Below are 20574 nucleotides of genomic sequence, written 5' to 3' on the forward strand. Positions count from 1 at the left end.
CCATTTTGTAGCCTGAGCCAATATTCAGGACCGACCCAAGACACAATAGGCGGCCATCTTGTGGACTGAACCAGGTTTCTTGAGAATGCAGCCAATAGATTCACGAGGAATGAGGCAAGATGTGACACAATAGGCGGCCATCTTGTGGACTGAACCAGTTTTCTTGAGAATGCAGCCAATAGATTCACGAGGAGTGAGGCAAGATGTGACACAATAGGCGGCCATCTTGTGGACTGAACCAGTTTTCTTGAGAATGCAGCCAATAGATTCACGAGGAGTGAGGCAAGATGTGACACAATAAAGGCAGCCATTTTGTGGGTTTTGCCAATCGTTATGAGAATGCAGTTAATAAGTTCACTAGGACTGACCCAAGACATGAAACGTGAGAATAACTAGCGATCCTACCTAGCTTACAAAATGGATGCTTACCCTGTGTTTAGGTGGCAGGTGTCTGTTTGTGGTCAGCAACACCTCCAACAGCAATTAAACATATTTTGATGTTGTTGTTTTGCTACAACTGTTACAATTCTGTGATTTTGGGTAATAAGAATCAGTCGCTCGTCAGTACTACTAGATAAAGCAGAGTGTTACACAAACACAGATATTTTAATGTAAAGATGTTGCTCAGTTTGGATCCTATTTTATGTACAGCTTTACTATGTTTTTTTAAATATTTTTATACCATGTTGTTGTGTTTATGTTTCGTGGTTATTTAGAGTTAGTTATTTGTGCATTGCGACTTCTGGAGATAAAACACACATGGTTTATGTAAAGGACGAGCAACTTTCACTCTCCAGCTGTTCCTGATCTACGTCTCCTACGTTCTATAGTGACCCATAAGGGATGCTCATGTCTAATGTAAAGAGTAACGATGTTCTAAATGATTTGTAAGCTCAGCTGTAAGTACCAGTAGTGCTAAGTGTTACTGTGTTTTCTCTGTCTTAGGTCCATGAATGGTAGAATAACAGCACAAGCTTTCCGCTATGACCAGTATTTCCAGCCCTATCAGAAAGATGACTTTGTCCTGGTAAGTTGTCCTTTTATGGTACTTTCTGCATGACAGTCTATGTAGGGCTCATCCTCTGAAGCTGGTGTGTGGGTAGCGGCCGCGCTCCTTAGCAGCGGTGGAAGCAGGATTCCTCCCAGTAGTAGATGACTAGCGCCAGGCAGCTTGCCCCGTTCCCTTCTCTTCCACCGTCACTGACTAAAAAATTCCACAGCGCTGCATCAAGTGACAAACTGTACCTGATTGGACAGTGACTTGACCAATCAAGTCAGTGTCCAATCGGGTTCCACCTGTCTCTTCTCACAGTGTGTTAGATCTCCGCGGTACCTGAAGAGTAAATAAAGGTGAACTATTAGCGCAGGTCTTCAGAATGAAATGGATGGGAAAAATATGTCTCTTTTAATTCCTCCAGATGATACCATCTTTTTATGCTGAATTTTTAGTTCTTGAACTTGGCAAATTCAGAATAATCTGCTATTGCTATCAACATTAAAAGGGAATTGTGCGGAAACATAATTTCTTTTAAAAAGCCTAATGCATGAGTATTAGTTTATGCCCTACCCTATTTTTTTTCTTTGTACGTCGTTCTTCGCACTTGGATTCAAACAACGTCATTTTAGCTTGACTGATGTTTGTATGACATGTGGTGCATTGGCTACAAGATGGTCTGATCCTTTATACGTCCTAATGTTCTGAATATCTTTAACACTGGTGGACTAATGCTGCCATATGAGATGCTTTTGAGGACTGAACTGGCACACTTGCTGAAGATGGAGCACTATGGACCGGTTTTAGAGTTTACTGTGGCCTGTAAAAATGCAGTTTGCTGCACTGCACACGCTGAATAAAAGGCATCTGCACTTAGGGTTTTGAGTAACTTGCATCTTACTCCTGGAGAGGGGATTAGTGGGGGGCATGTGCAAGATCAGTATAGCAGAGCTGAGTACATAAGTGCAGACATGAAACAGATTGAAGCGGGGATAAATGAATGAGGGGAATCAGTGGCGGATCCAGGGGGGCTGATCGGGGCAATCGCCCCCCCTAGCAGGGGCTTGCTGCGTTCAGTGACAGTGTGCTGCCCGGCTGCTCTGATTGTGTTTTAAACACAATCAGAGCAGCGGGGCAGCACACTGTCACTGCCGACCGGACCTGCACATACTGTGCAGCCGCCGGCAGCCTTAGATGTCTGAAAGGGGGCGGAGCCTAAATCGCCCCTCCTAAATCGCCCCGGGTATAGCAATTTCCTAGATCCGCCCCTGAGGGGAATGCCAAGTAGAAGGAGGTTGCAGTAGCTTAGGCAGGACTGGATGAGAGAATAGATAAGATAAGAGTTTTGGTTGCAACTTGCAAAAAGCAGATGAGGATTGTCCAGATGTAGAGACTCTGAAGGAGCTGTTGGATAGGCAGGGCCGGATTAAAGGAATGGAGGCCCCTGGGCTAATTTGGCCCCCATTCCCCCGTGAGGTCCCCCCCCCCCCCCCCGTGAGCCACCCGCCGCCCCCCACCTCAAGCGCTTGCCTATTTCTGTTGTCCTGTCACTGTAGTCTTTCCGCGGTGCGCTGTAAGCTCCTTACTGAGGAGATCTCGTGAGAGGGAGACTCACGAGATCTCAGTAAGGAGATTACTGAGTGCTGCAGAAAGACTACAGTGACAGTGCTCAGCAGCATTGATCGGCCGGGGGCGCCCCCGCACCAATCATTAATGCCGCTGAGCACTGTCAAGGGCCCCCTGGATGCCCGAGGCTCCTGGGTTGTAGCCCAGTTAGACCTCGGGTTAATACGGCCCTGTGGATAGGTAGTAAATGAACTAGGAAAAAACTGTCACAAAGGCTATTGGGGTGAAGGGTGTAAGAAGAGGGTGATCAACATGGCGAAGGCAGCAGAGAGGTCCAGGAGGATGGAGAAGTGACCCTTAGACTAGATCATTGATCACTTCTGTGAGGGCAGCCTTAGTGTTAGTGCCAGTCTTAGGGGTATATTTACTACACTGCGGGTTTGAAAAAGTGGAGATGTTGCCTATAGCAACCAATCAGATTCTAGCTATCATTTTGTAGAATGCACTAAATAAATGAAAGTTAGAATCTGATTGGTTGCTATAGGCAACATCTCCACTTTTCCAAACCCGCAGTTTAGTAAATCTATCCCTTAGAGTATTACTTAAGTAATTATTATAATTTTCTTATACTGTATACATGTGTATTTTTAAATACTATACACAAAGCAAGCGTACACTGCAACAGAGGCATAGAAGGTGAACTGCCTGTACAGCAATCATAGTCATTGTGAGATCTGCAGATGTATTTAGTGGCAGGCTTCTAGCAGGAGACTCTGACATTGATTGTAAATGACTTTATCAGATGCCAGGGCAAACCATTTTGTGTCCAGCAGACATAACGTATGTTAATGACATTTCCATATTTATATATTAATGTGCTACTTGTTGGATCTGACTTCCAGTAAGAAGTACGTTGTCCTCCATATAAGAACTGAGATTGCTAAAATGGATAATATTCTAATTCAACAGTGAACTGAGGGTGATCAACGTGATCTTTTGTGCTTGTATAGCTCAGTCATATTGACCATACCAAGGGGTATATTTACTAAACTGCGGGTTGGAAAAAGTGGAGATGTTGCCTATAGCAACCAATCAGATTCTAGCTGTTATTTTGTAGAATGTACTAAATAAATGAAAGCTAGAATTTGATTGGTTGCTATAGGCAACATCTCCACTTTTTCAAACCCGCAGTTTAGTAAATATACCCCCAAGACTCTTTACAGGTATTGCTGTTAGGGGAGATTTATCCCCTTGCCCCAACTAGTACAGGAACACCATCCCCTGGCTTGTATTGGGGGCACTGTAGGAGAGCTTTCTGGGTTGCAATGAGAGGGGCCTCCCAATTGTATGAACTTTTAATTTAATCCAGTTAGTTGTTTCTCATTTAAGTAGACATATTGGACCTGTAACACACATAACAGGTATCCCAGGGAAGGCACGCCATGACGTATACAAAAAGAGGGAGGAGGATGGGAGGGGGGGTAGGTGGTAAAAGCACCATTAAAGTTGTAAACCCCCTTCTTAATCACTCTGGTGTAGCCTGTTGGCTCGACCCTCCTCGGCCCCTCCTCAGAGTGTGGTGTCAGTCAAAATTGCGATTGAGCTAATGACAGCTCTTAACCTGCCGACATGAAAATACGTTGGCAGGCTAAATGTCGACACTTACATTATGCAGAGCATTGCCTGATGTGTATCATGCCTCAAACTAATGAGATCTCAGAAGACTTAAGATTAAGAATTGGTGACTTGCTTAAAGCTGAAAAAGGTTACAAAAGTATCTCTAAAAGCCTTCATGTTCATCAGTCCACACCTTCATGTTCATCAGTCCACACCTTCATGTTCATCAGTCCACACCTTCATGTTCATCAGTCCACACCTTCATGTTCATCAGTCATCATCATCATCATCATTTATTTATATAGCGCCAACATATTCCGTAGCGCTTTACAATTGGGGACAAACGTAATAAACTAATAAACAAACTGGGTAAAACAGACAAAGAGGTGAGAAGGCCCTGCTCGCAAGCTTACAATCTATGGGACAATTGGAGATTGACACATGAGGTTAAGTATACATTTTGCATCTTGGCCCAGCCAGACTGCAAAGGTAGGGTGACTCATAAGCTAAATGATCCTGTCACACAACAATGTTGGTCCGGGGGTAGTTGTCTTGTGTGAAATTGTGTAACAGGCTAAAGGTAGTGAGGTTAAGATGGTGGTTGAGGAATATTATAAGCTTGTCTGAATAGGTAGGTTTTCAGAGAACGCTTGAAAGTTTGTAGAACAGAGGAGAGTCTTATTGTGCGAGGGAGAGAGTTCCATAGAGTGGGTGCAGCCCGAAAAAAGTCCTGTAACCGGGAATGGGAGGATGTAATGAGGGTGGATGAGAGACGCAGATCTTTTGCAGAACGGAGTTGCCGAGTTGGGAGATATTTTGAGACAAGAGAGGAGATGTATGTTGGTGCAGCTTTGTTGATGGCCTTGTAGGTTAGTAAAAGTATTTTATATTGGATTCGGTAGAAGACAGGCAGCCAGTGTAGAGACATACAGAGTGATTCAACAGAGGAATAGCTATTTGCAAGGAAAATCAGTCTTGCCGAAGCATGCAAAATAGATTTTAGGGGTTTGAGTCTGTTTTTGGGAAGACCAGTAAGGAGGGAATTGCAATAGTCAATGCGGGAGATGATTAGTGCATGAATTAAGGTTTTAGCAGTGTCTTGTGTGAGATATGTGCGTATTCTGGAAATGTTCTTTAGATGTATGTAACATGATTTAGATATAGAGTCAATGTGGGGAACAAAGGATAGGCGTGAATCAAGGATTACACCTAGGCAGCGAGCTTGTGGGGTGGGATTTATGGTCATGTTATCAACAGAGATACACCTTCATGTTCATCAGACCACACCTTCATGTTCATCAGTCCACACCTTCATGTTCATCAGTCCACGGTAAGACAAATTGTGTATAAATGTAGAAAGTTCAGCGCTTTTGCCCCTCTTCATAGAAGAGTACAGAATCCTCAAAGAGGTTAAGAATAATCCTAAGTGTCAGCTAAAGACTTATAGAAATATCTGCAACTTGCAAACATCTGTTCACGAATCTACAGTATGTAAAACACTGAACAAGAATGGTGTTCATGGGAGGACACCATGGATGAAGACATCGCTGTCCAAAAAAAATATTGCTGCACGTCTGAAGTTCGCTAAAGAGCATCTGGATATTCCTCCTCTTTATTGGCACAATATTCTGTGGACAGATGAAGTGAAAGCACACAAAAAAGCCACAGCACACCAGCACCAAAACCTCATCACCACTGTAAATTATGGTGGAGGGAGCATCTTGGTTTGGGGCTGCCCTCATTGATGGGGATAATGAATTACAAAGATGATCAAGACATTTTGCAGGAGAATGTAATGCTAGCTGTCCGCCAATTATAGCTCAACAGAAGTTGGGTGATGCAACAGGACAACGACCCAAAACACAGAAGTAAATCAATAACGGGCTACAACATTAGAAAATTAGACATCTTTAGTGGCCCAGTCAGAGTCCTGACCTCAACCCAATTGTGTTGCTGTAGCATGGCCTGAGGAAAGTGATTCGCACCAAATACCCCAAGAATATTGCTTAACTGTAAGGAGAAATGGTGCAAAATTACTCCTGACTGTTGTGCAGGTCTGATCCTCAGCTACAGGAAAATGGTTGAGTGTATTGCTGCCAATGGAGGGTCAACCAGTTATTAAAATACAAGGGTGCACATACTTTTTCCACCTTGCACTGTGGATGTTTACACAATGTATTCAGTAAAGACATAAAAATAAATATATATATATATATATATATATATATACATATATAATGTATATGTATGTATGTGTGTGTGTATATATATATATATATATATATATATATATTTTCCATACTGATGTGTATGTAGCGTCTATATCTCTGGAGCATTTTTGCTAATTGGAAAGTGCAATTATCAATGTGTGCACTTTACTTTTACAAAGCCTTAGTGTAAGCCTGTATGTATATGACCATCGTTCTTTGCAGTGAATCATATGGCACTTAGTTAATAAATCTAAATCTAAATAAATATTAAATAAATAATAAATATTTTTATTTCCATGCACAGGCTTTCTTCCAAGATCCCAATGTGATATCCCACCTGAAGTTACTTTCCAGCTCAGGACAATGGACTACACTGGGTAAACTTGTTTTCTTTCTTGAATTATCATTTTTCTTGTTCAATGAGGATTTAAGAATAGATTCCTACAAGGATTCCGGGTCAATAAAACAAAATATTACAATTGATACAATTTTGTGCGTTATTGTATAATGTCCAGACTTACGTTGTCTTTAACTTAACACTTTAGTGATTCCATAGAGTAGGGGTGAGAAACATCAAAATAGCAGAGTATAATAATACAACAGTAACTTTATGATCCTTCAGAAAATTACGTTACGTTCAATATAATTTATTTTCAATAGAACCTCCATGGAGATAGTAAGGTAGCCATACACGGACAAACATGCCACTCTGCCTGATATCCATGCGTTGTGATAACTGGCTAATTCAGCTACGTACATGAGCAATTTGGACAAGATGCGACTGTTGACTGGGTACATACTACAGAAAATTTCTTCCGATGCGTTATTGTGAACGATTTTACCAACGACTTATTCATGTGTACGCACTATACACGTTTTACAAGATTTACGGCCAGATCTGTGCTCTTCATCTGTCATAGCCATCAGCTGAAACGATCGTTACTCTGCACCCTCCATAGAGATCTATGGACACTGCTGGTGGTGAGTGCGTACACACTGCAGAATTGGAACTACATCGCTCCATCATTGAACAAGACTTTTATTCTGTTTACAAAACTGTATTCAAACGATATGATGATCTTTGGAAAGATAATCGGTCATCGTTGGAGCATACACACTAATGTGATATCAGGGCGAATGGTTGTTAATTGTGTGATTGGCCCAATGATTGGGTGAAAAACTTGTACCCAGCGTTAGGCACTCAGGGTCTGATTCATTAAGGATCTTAACTTGAGAAACTTATTTAACTTATGTGGAAGAGAGAATACTAATTTGCACCCCTCGCATTGTAACATGGTTTTGTCCAGGAGACTGAAATAAGAAGTTTCTCAAGTTAAGATCCTTAATGAATCAGGTCCGAAGTTCTTATCACAAAGACCAACAGCAGTAATCTTCCAACTGCATTTGCCGGCATAATAATACATTTATTTTGTATTTGAGGTGACATGCTGCCAAATTAGACAAATTGGCTAATTTTGCTGTGTTTGTGGCCTCCTGAAAGGAGATGTCCACCCAATAAAACGACCCACACTCATGCAACGTGTCCGTTAGCACCCTCTGTAGCTACATAGTGCTTACTGGTCACTTGTGGATGTTTTTTTGTGTTTATTTTACTTCATTAGCAGGTTAATGAGGCTCAAATGTGCAATATTATTAATCAGTAAAGGGAGTGGCTCAAAAGCTCAGGTAGGCGGGACACAGATTGTAGGCGGGACACAGATTGTAGGCGGGACCTGTTCAAGCATATACACTTCTATCTCAGACACCGTACGTCCCAAAGCCAGTGTGCACATATGTACACTCACAACAGACACACATTTGCACCAACAAGTAAATCCACTGCTTCATAACTCATGACCCTCATTGAGTGTGACATACTGTCATTTTTAAAGTATTTATTATCGTTAAACAGGGAATACCTGTAATTTTATAGATAAACGTTGGTCCACACCTTCTGCATCCTGTGTTACCAGTGATTGAGTCACATTGACAATCACTGTCCCCACCCTGGTGATGAAACCCTATAGATCTATGTAATAATCCCTGAGGACGTACCCGGCCTTTCAGACACAATAGATAAGGATTATCAGCCGAGTCTCACACTGTCTTTAAATTGTCACTACTTCAGCATTTTCCAGGTTGTATAAAGTATAGAACCAGGCCATCGTATGCTCCGTTTATTAGGTATGGAGCCATTTATACAGACGATATTGCAGTATAATAGTTTATCTAGATGATAGCTCATCTATCACTGTTTCATATGTCCACGGACAGTTACATTGTCCTTTGTTTCTTGCCAAATTGTTAATGTGCTTTGTTATTTTGGCCCTTGTGTCTCCCTGTGCCTCTGATATTTCACCTGTTTGGAATACATCACTGAAGACCTTATGGTCCGGGTATAAGCAGTCGTATACAATCGGTGAATGAACTACTAGTCACTTCTGCATAAAATGATGATCTTTCAAGAACTATTATGAAGTATTGTTTTATGTATGCTAGACTTGACAAAATAGTAGTCAATAGATGGACATTGTTTCCTTCATGGGGCCTTATTTAGTGTTGGACATAAAGATGCGCTATTTGCACACAGGTAAATACACATCTGCACACTTACATACTTACGTCTTCAGATACGTGCAACCTAAAATCAAGCTCAAATATGCATCTAGAGCAAATATATGTCATCATTATCATGGTGTTTTTTCCTCTCTTCCTGTTCCACATCTCTGACACTGCTCTGCACATCCGTACACTGACTTCCCCAGATCTTTCACAATGCAATTCAAGCTCTCCCCTACAAAGCCCACACTTCATACATCTTCTACACTTTGCTTCACGCCCTCTTAGACCTCCACACATGACCTGCGCCTCGTCTCTCATAACCACATCTCATCTTAGTTACAAGATTTCTCATGATATTTCTCTTTAAATATACCTCTTTATTAGAGCCTACCCTACTCTCACCCTGTACTATTTCCGATGGTATACCCTCCGCATTGTCCCAATACCCACAGTGAGCCGTATTCACACTTGTCTCAGCTGTGCCATTTTATCATTAGATCGTAAGCTCTCTTATGAGCAGAGTCCTCTCTACCCTTTGTTTTCACATCTGCATTTATTTTGTCTAACTTGTATGCCACTGTTTTATGTCCTGTTTCCCCCACTGCAATACACTACTACTACTACTACTACCACCAAAACCTGTCCAGAACAAAGATGCAGGAGTGATTATGAACTACTTCTTACATTACATTCCCCAGGGACAGAGTTGATAACTGCATCTGCTGTATATTTTATTGTTTTTAAAAATAAGATAAAACTTATATTAAAGGACAAAAATAATCCATAACCAGCACCAGTGCTTTACATCCAAGATTGATTCCCACTAAATCAGAGGAATTGTGAGCGTGGGGTCCATCTGCTAAAGTGTTAACCAGAACCAGGCTGCACAGGCTGATCACACTATAGCAAGGATGCCTGCAGACTGGGGGGCCTACTGCTGAAGTGTGTTTACTGTACGGCACTTGCAAGTGAATGACCTCAATCCACCTCTCCAAATGCAAAGCAAATCAAAATTCAGGTGCAAATTTTGGTGCATACGCACAAGGTGCATTTTACATGGTGTGAATGGGCTTCTGTCCAACTGTAAATGAGGCCCATGGTCTGTACAGTGTTTAAAACTGTCATGAGAATAGTTACAGCACATGTCATAGTGGTACGTACATCACTTCTTAATATGTATTCAAGCTTCATTCACCTTCTGGTAATGCACCTTAGGGCTTGTTCTAATAACACGTTAGAAGCATTTTCAAACACTTTCCCATGTTGAGTGCTGACACAGGAAACCTCTCCCAAAAAGCTGCAGGCACATCAGAGAAACACGGAAACGTGAGAAAGTCGTGCATGCACAGATACTTGGCATCGTCCTCTGACCTGCATTTAGCCCTGCTTGTGTGCAGTAGTCGTGTTCCACTAATTTACATGTCATGTGACCATACATATTGTATAGTCATATAATCATAGAATGTTTTTATACATCAAATATGTCTTTTATATAGCAGGTTATACATCTCTATTATCTTACTCTTTATAGACTTGTACGGTGTGTTGACCATCCCCTGCCTATGTAATGCTGGTTTTCTCTGCTGTGTTATTGTTTACAGTATCTCCTTTATCTGTCCTCTGTATATCTTTATATGTATTGGAGACCTTTAAATCTCCCATAAGAGAAACATTGTTCATGTTTCTGCCTGCCCCACCGCCTCTGTGATGTCACACACCTATTGCTGCTTGTGAGTGGCCAGCCTTACCATCTACTGTAACCTTGTAACCATCTACTGTAACCTTTCTTTTTTTGTGGAACGGTCTCATAAACTCATCAGACTTAAACTAATTTGCACTTTTTGTCATCTGTTGTCCTCCAGTCCCTGTTTTCCTATATATTACCAATAAAGTCCTCTGCATTTACCTTCACGTTTGTTCATCTCTTCTCCGCTTCCTTCTTTAATAATGATTTCTCATGTTCCCTTAATAGTGACTCAAGATTTCCCCTGAGCTGAAATGCATTGTGAACATTATTGCACAAAATATGCAACCCTAAAACATTTCCTTAAAACGCATAACTTTAAAGAAGACTGTTACTTAAACCCTATATATCCTTGACAACTTCACTTGTTTTGAGGTTCACAATCTGCATTATAACCCACCTTACAACACCTCTGGATTAGGCCTTCCTGTCACATTATCTCTAGTAGATACAGTGTTACATGAACCTAATAGTAACTAGCTACCATGTCTACTAATGGATCCAGGTTACACTGAATCTCATGCTGACAGTAGGGGGTGCTGATCAGTCTCCTTGTACGCCTCAACGTCTACCGCTCTGGTTATAAAATAAAAAAAATCTTTTAATAAAATTATTTTGAGCCATTCAGTTGTAAATTTGGTATCCTAGACCTGTTGTATGATCCAGTTTCCACCAAGCTTCAGTTTTTCGACACATGGCCTCACATTCTGTTCTAGAATGCTCTGGTATAAAGAGGAGTTCATATTGGACTCCATGATTGCGAGGCATCCAGGCCCGTTGAAGACATTGTTGGCTGAGGCCTGTAGATCCCTGGATCTAGCTTTTGGGTTTTTTGGGGATTTTTCTGAAAATCATATGGACTGATTTTGGGTCAGTTTTTTGGCATGCCCACTTCTGGGAAGGTTGGCAATTGTCTTTAACATTCTCCATTTGCCAATCTTATTGTAGGATGATGGGCCTCAAATGGTCTTTTAACCCTTTCCAGACTTAGGAACAGCAACAATTGCTTCCCAAGATCATTGCAAATGTCTTGTCTTGTCTCCTTAACATAGTGTTATTACAAGCCTGAATAGAGTTGGTAGCACTTCCTGAGGATAAAATAATGAAGGTCGCTTAATATAAATCAATGGGCTGAAATTACCTTCTTTATTTATATAGAAGCAGTAGGATGTAATTATTACTGTTTTAGCACATGGCTTCATATTGACTTTTATTTTGAACAGTGATACAGTGAAATCTGTCGTGTTATTTTGTGATAAGATTAGATTGATCAAATTTTAGGACTTAGAAGTGAAGACTACAGGATTGTAAATTATATCCTGATATGTGAAACAGATTTGAAAGAGGGTGTACTTTCTTTTTTCCACATGCCGGTATAGAAGTATGTATGAATAGATGATCATTATATTACAATTCTCATTTCTATTGTATCTCAAAAATATAAACACATATTATCAGTACATTATGTAATCTACTATATAAATGCCTAGTGGCGTGTGTGAAAAAAACCAAACAAGCTGCAGCGCCACCTGCTGGGCAGAGTTATACACTGACCTATATATTTCTTGAAGGAGAAGTGACAGTTGGGAGTGGTTGGTGGTTGCCGGGGGTGACAGTGGAGAGTTTTTAGTACCTTAAGTAGCTTGATGAAGATGAAGGATGAGGTGATGGAGAAAAATGATGAGGTGGTGACATGTGGACAAAACCACGTTAAAAAAGGGCGCTTGCGTCGGGAAGTAACGCTCTTCCCCTGAGGAGGCCTGGGCTAGGCCCAAATGCATGACAAGAACCTTTTTAACACCTTAAGTAGATTCATTTGACTAGAATGCATGAGTATCATGCACGGGTTAACTTGTTATATATATAATGATATCTTGTTCCAGGTACCAAAGTAAACAAAATTGAAGCAAAAGAAATCCCATGCACTCAGCTGTCTATGTCACTGTTTGATTGTCTGGACAAAGAGTATATTGTCAGGGAAGGTGGATACATTTCAAAGTGTCTGGATGAATATATTGATGACTTCACTATTTCAGATGAACTTCGTAAGGTAGGTGTAACATCATACTTAATGGTTTTCTAGAGGTTATTTAACATTATTTATTATTTCAATATGTTTACTATAAGCTATTTCTGTATATGTGTATATATATGGTTCAGCAGTCATATCCATAAACAGTACACACAAATCCCCACCGCCTACATCTGGCTAGACATTACTTCCCTGTCTGCAAGCCGGCCACTTACTGGCATCTGTGGACCCACCCACACATACAGACAGTGTCTTTATCCTCCACCTCAAGCACTACAACAAATGACAGTAAAGCAAAACCAATCACACCCATGTGGAACACGTGTGTGTGTGTGCTAAAAGAGTATCCCCGGGAACCTTTAACCCTGTCAGCAGCCTGCTGCTGCAGACTAGCTGTCTTTTTTTTTTATCAGATCCCTTATAGGGTAGCTGTGGCAGTGAGGCATATTTGCCACTATATATATATATATATATATATATATATATATATATATATATATATATATATATATACTATATATAGCTCATTACTCCAGTCTTCTTAAGCAGTTGCTGTTTTATTCCAACAGAAAACAGCATTGCACACATATTTTATGTTTCAAGGCTTTTTGACACTAACGACACGCACCAGCCCTAGCTATCGTTCGGCTGCTAGCTGCTAGTCAGCATCGGAAGCCCGGCCCACCAGATCTCACAATCCTTTTACTTACAACAAACCCACCACAGCAATCACACACGTGTCCTGCACTTTCTGAGTAAACTCCTTCAAGGGAACAGGAGGATCCTTAACCCTGTCTGTACCTTTCCCTGCTGAAAAGGTCCTATTCTGGTTACCACAATATACAGTATATTTATTTATCTACTACTACATAGAAATACAATGCAGAACAAATACCTATTGCCTTGACACACATGCAATGTATGCAGAATATTGAATGGATGTGGCTGCCCTTATATTGTTCAGTAGATTTTGCCAACCACTGACACAGGAACTGGAGATGGAAATTGCTATATTTTAGGGTTTAAGTGTGATGTGAGCATCATTTCATCACAGCAGTCTCTTTGGAGATGTTAAATATCCTTTGATCTCCAACATATATAAGGATGACTCAACACTATACTTAAATTCATAATTGTGCATAAAACTATACACCCCGGTGAGGCCACAGCACGGGGTATTACACTGTTGTACCCAATGGATAAACAGATTTCTCAAAATGGTCACAGGAGAAAGTGAAAGCTATTTGCAGGCATCTGTCCACAAAGGATACTCTGTTATTCTAAGCCTGTTGGATACTGGCTTGGAGTGTGAAGGGACATTAGCTTGGATGCTGACGCTATGGGCATCATTGCTAGCATCATCCTGAACCTGCTTTTCTGAACGTTATCGGTTATCACCGATATTGTAATAAGCATAACTCTATTAGTGACATCTTTCATGGGGCTGTCCCAAATAGAGGATATATGGTAAATACACATGAACCTGTTGGACTCTTTACTTGGAAACACACCAAGAAGGAAAAAAGCCACCCCTATCAGATGTGGCTTTGTGAATGAGTCCCACATATATCCTCGTTCTACCATCCTTGGGTAAACGCCTGTCCATCCGAGCTATGTAACCTCTTGCATAAGAATTCAGCATCCTGCAGTTTAGGTTTCTGTATACAGTATCTTACTCTGTTACCTTTTTTTAAATATGACTGACATTCTGACGTCCTTTCCCTGCAGCAAGATCTGACCTCTGTTAAGTCCCTTTGCAGAATTTACGTGTTGAAAGTCACATGCTTCTCCCCTAAAACACCTCTATCTATTGAACGCCAGGCATCCCCCTTTAGCTTGCAGAGGTCTGCTGCTGAATTACTGAAGCTTTCAGATATTACCTGCAATAATGGTGGGTGACAAGTATTGGTTGTTCTCTCCTTGGTCCATAAATTCATGTTCTTTGCATTTACTCTAATGAAGGTAGAATCTGCACGCTAAACCTCACTCTATGCTACCTGGACAAAGTCTGTATTACATTTCAACACAGGAGTTTCTGGCACTTTTTTATACAGTTTTGAGTTTCACAGATTTAAACTGACCCTTCTGACCCATCTTTTCTCATCCAGGAATCACAACTCATTAATAACATGTTCAGCCAATGAGTGATGGTCTTATAAAACTAATTGGACACATGTGATAGTTGTCATCACCTAATTCAGAGAACTGGTTAATGGTGGGCTCCACTTTCTTTATGTAGAGATGACTGATCCATATCCAGAAACAAGATGATCAGTGTACATGTAGTGGTTGAAGTAGACCGTGGCTTTCATATCATTGATAGAGGCCTTCACAAATTTGACCAAAAGTGCCAGCTCTAAAAAGGGACATTTTCAATCAAGAGACTCCGCTGCTTTCCTCAGGTGACGGCTGTGATGGCCTCTGGTGGTGATCACTGTTGTGTGCTTTCTCTTATTAATAGTAAAGTTTGATTTTGGGGGTTCTCAAGCAACCCTGCTGATGTCATATCTCAAGTGACGATGAAGTCTGGCATTCCATTGGCTGCTGCCGGGCACCTTCGGAACACCCAGCCATCCCCTCTGTAGACACATGGTGACACAATACACTATTCACAACAAGAGAGAAGGATGTTCTCTTCTGTTTAATTTAATTTAGATCTTCTCTTTGAGGCTTATCGCTTGTTCTATCATTACTCTTTGTTTGTATGTTTATTTAAGGTCCTTCTTATGGAAGAATCTGAAAAGTTTGACATTTTCAGCCCATCAGATAGAGAAGAGTTTCTTTTCCTTCTCTTTAAACACCTGTGCCTTGGGGGAGCAGTCTGCCAATTTGAAGATACCATCGATCCATATCTGGAAACGACAAAATCAGTCTATAAGGAACTGCTGAGGTAAGACCGTGACATCTACATACTTTAATACAGACCATGAACAATATATCCCAATTCTAGGAGCCAACAGTACATTGTAGGGGACAGAATCCATGTATGGCCTATGCAGATAATTAGGGATGGCTTATTCAAAAGGGATATATAGATTAGTATACTGTTCTATATTGTAAGTCATCCCTCGAGCCAAGCTTTTGTCCTTCTGGTCCATGGGAGGTTTCTGTCCTCCCTGAGCTCACTTTAGGAGATTCATCATCATTATCATTTATTTATATAGCGACAACATATTCCGTAGCGCTTTACAATTGGGGACAAACATAATAAACTAATAAGCAAACTGGGTAAAACAGACAAAGAGGTGAGAAGGCCCTGCTTGCAAGCTTACAATCTATGGGACAATGGGAGTTTGACACACGAGGTTAAGTCTACATTTTGCATTTCGGCCCAGCCAGACTGCAAAGGTAAAAGTGACTCATAAGCTAAATGATCCTGTCACACAACAATGTTGGTCAGGGGGTAGTTGTCTAGTGTGAAATTGTGTAAGGGATGGTAATAGGGTAATGTAGTGAGGTTAAGAGTGTGCTTGAGGAATATTATAAGCTTGTCTGAAGAGGTGGGTTTTCAGAGAACGCTTGAAAGTTTGCAGACCAGAGGAGAGTCTTATTGTGCGAGGGAGAGAATTCCATAGAATGGTTGCAGCCCGAAAAAAGTCCTATAACCGGGAATGGGTGGATGTAATGAGGGTGGATGAGAGACGCAGATCTTGTGCAGAACGGAGCTGCCGAGTTGGGAGATATTTTGTGACAAGAGAGGAGATGTATGTTGGTGCAGCTTTGTTGATGGCCTGGTAGGTTAGTAAAAGTATTTTATATTGGATTCTGTGGAAAACAGGCAACCAGTGTAGAGATATACAGAGTGATTCAGCAGAGGAATAACGATTTGCAAGGAAAATCAATTTTGCCGCAGCATGCGAAATAGATTGTAGGGGTTGGAGTCTGGTTTGGGGAAGACCAGTAAGGAGGGAATTGCAATAGTCAATGCGGGAGATGATAAGTGCATGAATTAAGGTTTTTGCAGTGTCTTGCGTGAGATATGTGCGAATTCTGGAAATGTTCTTTAGTTAATAATAGTATAAACTATTTTATAAAGCTTATATTAAGAAGATAATACTCTCTCCTGTATCCAACCGCTTTTCTCTATTTCTACACAGCAACATGTATTATTATATCATTATTAGGTTGTTATACCACTTCTGCATAGAGCACTAACACATATGCCCAACGCTTGCCTATCCTATGCTCAGCCAGGCGTACATATACACTTTTGTATGTCTGGCATAAGTAATACTCCTTCTTTTTTTTTTTACTTCGTCGCGTTGCCAGATGTGTCCGACTTTACATACGGATGCAAGTATGCTTTTACATGAAAAAACAGTCAGTATTTAACTTATGTGCAAAACAGAATACTAATTTGCACCCCTTGCATTGTAACTTGGTTTTGTCCAGGAGACTGAAATAAGAAGTTTCTCAAGTTAAGATCCTTAATGAATCAGGCCCTAGAATCTGATTGGTTGCTATAGGCAACATATCCACTTTTTCAAACCCACAGTTTAGTAAATATACCCCTGAGCGTCTCATCACCCAGACACGTCAAAAGCTTCAATAAAAACTAGTTCAGCAGCAGGGAAAACAACACAGAAAATCACAGTACAGGACTAAGATGACTTTAATCTAAAAAGGGAATATTGAGAACTACAATCTTTAAGTCTATTTTGCAGCCTGTAATTCTGCACTTTCATAGGTATGCTTCAAAGGTCGTGCGTTATTACAGCATATACTGGACATTTATAAATAATAAAAATGTTTTGTAAAACTAAAAAGTGTTTTTTTTGGTTTTGTATTTAATGCATAATATAATTTCATTGTTTATACATAAAATGCAATTTAATAAAACTATTTCACAATTGCCCTTTAATAAAGCCATATAGTGGGAAACGGGAAACAGATGGGAAGAAGTGGGAGGACGGGGTTTTTAATGAGGACAATTTGGCTAATTAAAGATCTTACTGAGCAAAATAAATATAAAGGGGTCTTTATGTAAGTCATGTGACAATGAAACGTTATAATTGTGTGTACAGGATCTCTCCCAGAATGTTCTGTACATCCTGAACAAGGCTGTTGTGCCATTCCTGTGGATTTTTTAGCTATAAATTGCGTTTATTTTTGTAATATAGTTTTTACCCGGTGTGATTGAAAGCAGGTTAACGTTGGGAATTATTAAGTTAAGAAAACAAATCTATTGCTCGCTAGAACAAAGCTCCTTGTGGAAGCTAATATAGCAAACATGACCTCTAAGTGAACCATTCATTTCAAACACAAAAACCTATAAGTTACTTTATGCTGGAAAATAGGAGTAAAAAAATCAAGGTGGCTTCTGTTCACTTTTATCGTTCTCTCTCTCAACGTTATTAAAAGAGGAAAAGGAAACAAGCAGTGCAAGTCTTCTATGCGCTTTATTATATCAAACTTGCCTTGTACACATTCACACACAGACGTACACATAATAGAACCCATTCAGCTAGAAATTTTCCCAGACTTGTGTAGCATCTGTGCCCCATAAGCCTCGTGAAATGGTTCAGACGCTGGAATCTGACTGCACTGCTTCTTAATCAGACCACCGTACCACGTTCATAGTCCAGGGCCAAGGCTGCCATCAGAAACTGTGGGGCCCAGTACTAATTAATCTGCCAGGGCCTCCCTCCCCATACATATGCCCCCCTCCCTCTTCGCCTTACATGCGCCCCCTATCCCTCATCACAGTAAATGTTCCTCTCCCCCCAAAGTAAATGTTCCCCTCTCCCCCACATTCACAGTGAATGTCCCCCCCTCCACATTTAATGTCCCCCTCCCTCTCCCCAGGCACAGTTATTGTCCCCCTCTCCCCAGGCACAGTTAATGCCCCCCTCTGCCCAGGGCCCTCTTAAGAACATCTTGGGCCCCCGGGCACAGAAGTGCATCGGGGCCCCTATATATACAAAAAAAAATAAAAATTATTATATATATATATATATATATATATATATGGGCCCTGCAGCCCAGGGGGGCCCGTCGGAGGAAGCAAAAAAAAAAAAAACCTGAAAAAAAAGAAGAAAATACCGTGCTGTCGGCTGGCGATCCGGCTCCCTCCCTGGTCTCCTCCTCCGTCGCGCTCCGCAATGGATGTCGGGCGGGCATGATTATGTCATGCCCGACATGCACTGCGAGCGCGACGGAGGAGGAGACCAGGGAGGGAGCCGGATCGCCAGCTGACAGCACGGTAAGTATTTTCTTCTTTTTTTTTCAGGTTTTTTTTTTTTTTTTTTTTTGCTTCCTCCGACGGGCCCCCCTGGGCTGCCGGGCCCCCGCCCATTGTGCCCAATGGGAAAGACGGCCCTGCCTCTGCCCCCCCAGGCACAGTTAATGTCCCCCTCTTCCCCCCAGGCACAGTTAATGGCCCCTCTCCTATAAAATGAATACCTAATTAACTTACCTTCTCCTCCGTGATGCTACAGCGCGGTGCGCAGTGATGACATCACCGCGCCACGCTCCCAGCCTATCAGAGCCTGGGAGGTGCAGCTGCAGCATCATGGAGAAGAAGGGGCAGCGCGGTCAGTCAGACTGAGAGGCCCGGACAGTCCACGGAGCCCGGACAGACAGAGAATTCTGTCCGGGCCCCCTAGTCTGTCCGGGCCCCTCACAGCAGTGCAAGCCTTACCCCCCTGATGGCGCCCCTGTCCAGGGCTATTTACTATGAATGGGACAATGGTAATAGCAAGCATCCTGGTCACTGAAGGCATGCATTTAAGTAGATTTAGATTTTTGGGGGTACATGCAGTGTACAATTTTATTTTGTTTTGCTCTCCGAGTCTTTTGAAAAGTATTTCTTCCTCTCTTCAGACTTGACTGTGGGAAATGAGAGACTGGACATATCTTTTTGACAACCAGGTTTGATCTAAACACCTTGGACCTGATTCATTAATGACAGTAAAGCAAAAAAATGAGTAACTTTGCACCTTGGCAAAACCATGTTGCATTGGAGGGGAGGTAAATTTAAAATGTGGGGACATATTTATAGTTGGGGTAGGGTATGTCCTGGATCAACTTTAAATCTCAGTATAAAAATAAAACCATCAAGGATTTGTGTGCTACATGAAAAAAATCAGCCAGTATTTATCTTATATGCAAAATAATTAATTAATTTGCACCCCTTGCATTGTAACATGGTTTGTGCCATAGAACAATTACTCCTTTTTTTGCCTTACTTTCCTTAATGACTCAGGCCCCTTGTGTGCAAATAAAGGGAATGATCTGAGAAATATACGTATTTGAATAATCAATAGATTTCACAACCAGAATGAGACCGTAATAAATGGAGTTTGGTAATTCAGGGAGGATGGTAGGAAGGGATATGTTCGGTAAAAGTTTCCTTATAGTTTACTACAGATTATGGATACAAATATCTCTTGTATCAGCAATTAAAATCTTTACTTATTTATCTTCGCTCACTTTATGATAGTTGCCTACTCTCCTGGATTTCCATGTGGAGGCGAGGTTAGTGTCGGGATGCTTAATTAAGCCCCGCCTTGTCACACAATGAAACAAATTGCATCATGGGGCGGGGCTATGGTGACCGCCCCTCTGAAGGAGAGTGGGAAAAGTTGGCAAGTATGAATTAACTGTTATGGCTTCTTCATTGAGTCTGATAACTCGCTTCCTATTTTCTAATATTCTTTTTCAATAATTATTATTATTCTGGGTTGGATCGGTCACTGGGCCCTATGAGATTATTTGTTTTTGAGTCCTATAAAGTCTTTATAATAAATACCCTTAGCAGAACTGTGTGATGTGTTTAGTGAGGAAGAAGATAGCCCTGTTGGTTTACCTGGCTTGTTAAAGTTTTTTTTTTGGTTTTTTTAAATGCAAT

At 41.1% G+C, this 20574-nt stretch overlaps 1 protein-coding gene across 3 annotated transcripts in view; it reads left to right on the forward strand.

Annotated features, from left to right (window-relative positions):
- Nucleotides 1-20574, forward strand: part of CFAP300 (cilia and flagella associated protein 300) — a 62005-nt gene that overhangs the window by 18280 nt on the left and 23151 nt on the right. For all 3 annotated transcript variants that reach the window (XM_075198783.1, XM_075198784.1, XM_075198782.1), the window contains exons 2-5: nt 946-1027; nt 6692-6764; nt 12577-12743; nt 15443-15615. In XM_075198783.1, coding sequence (XP_075054884.1) covers nt 946-1027; nt 6692-6764; nt 12577-12743; nt 15443-15615 — 495 coding nt within the window. The remainder of the gene's footprint in view (nt 1-945; nt 1028-6691; nt 6765-12576; nt 12744-15442; nt 15616-20574) is intronic.

The sequence above is a fragment of the Mixophyes fleayi genome, chromosome 2 (genome assembly GCF_038048845.1).
Source record: "Mixophyes fleayi isolate aMixFle1 chromosome 2, aMixFle1.hap1, whole genome shotgun sequence".
Classification (NCBI taxonomy): domain Eukaryota; kingdom Metazoa; phylum Chordata; class Amphibia; order Anura; family Limnodynastidae; genus Mixophyes; species Mixophyes fleayi.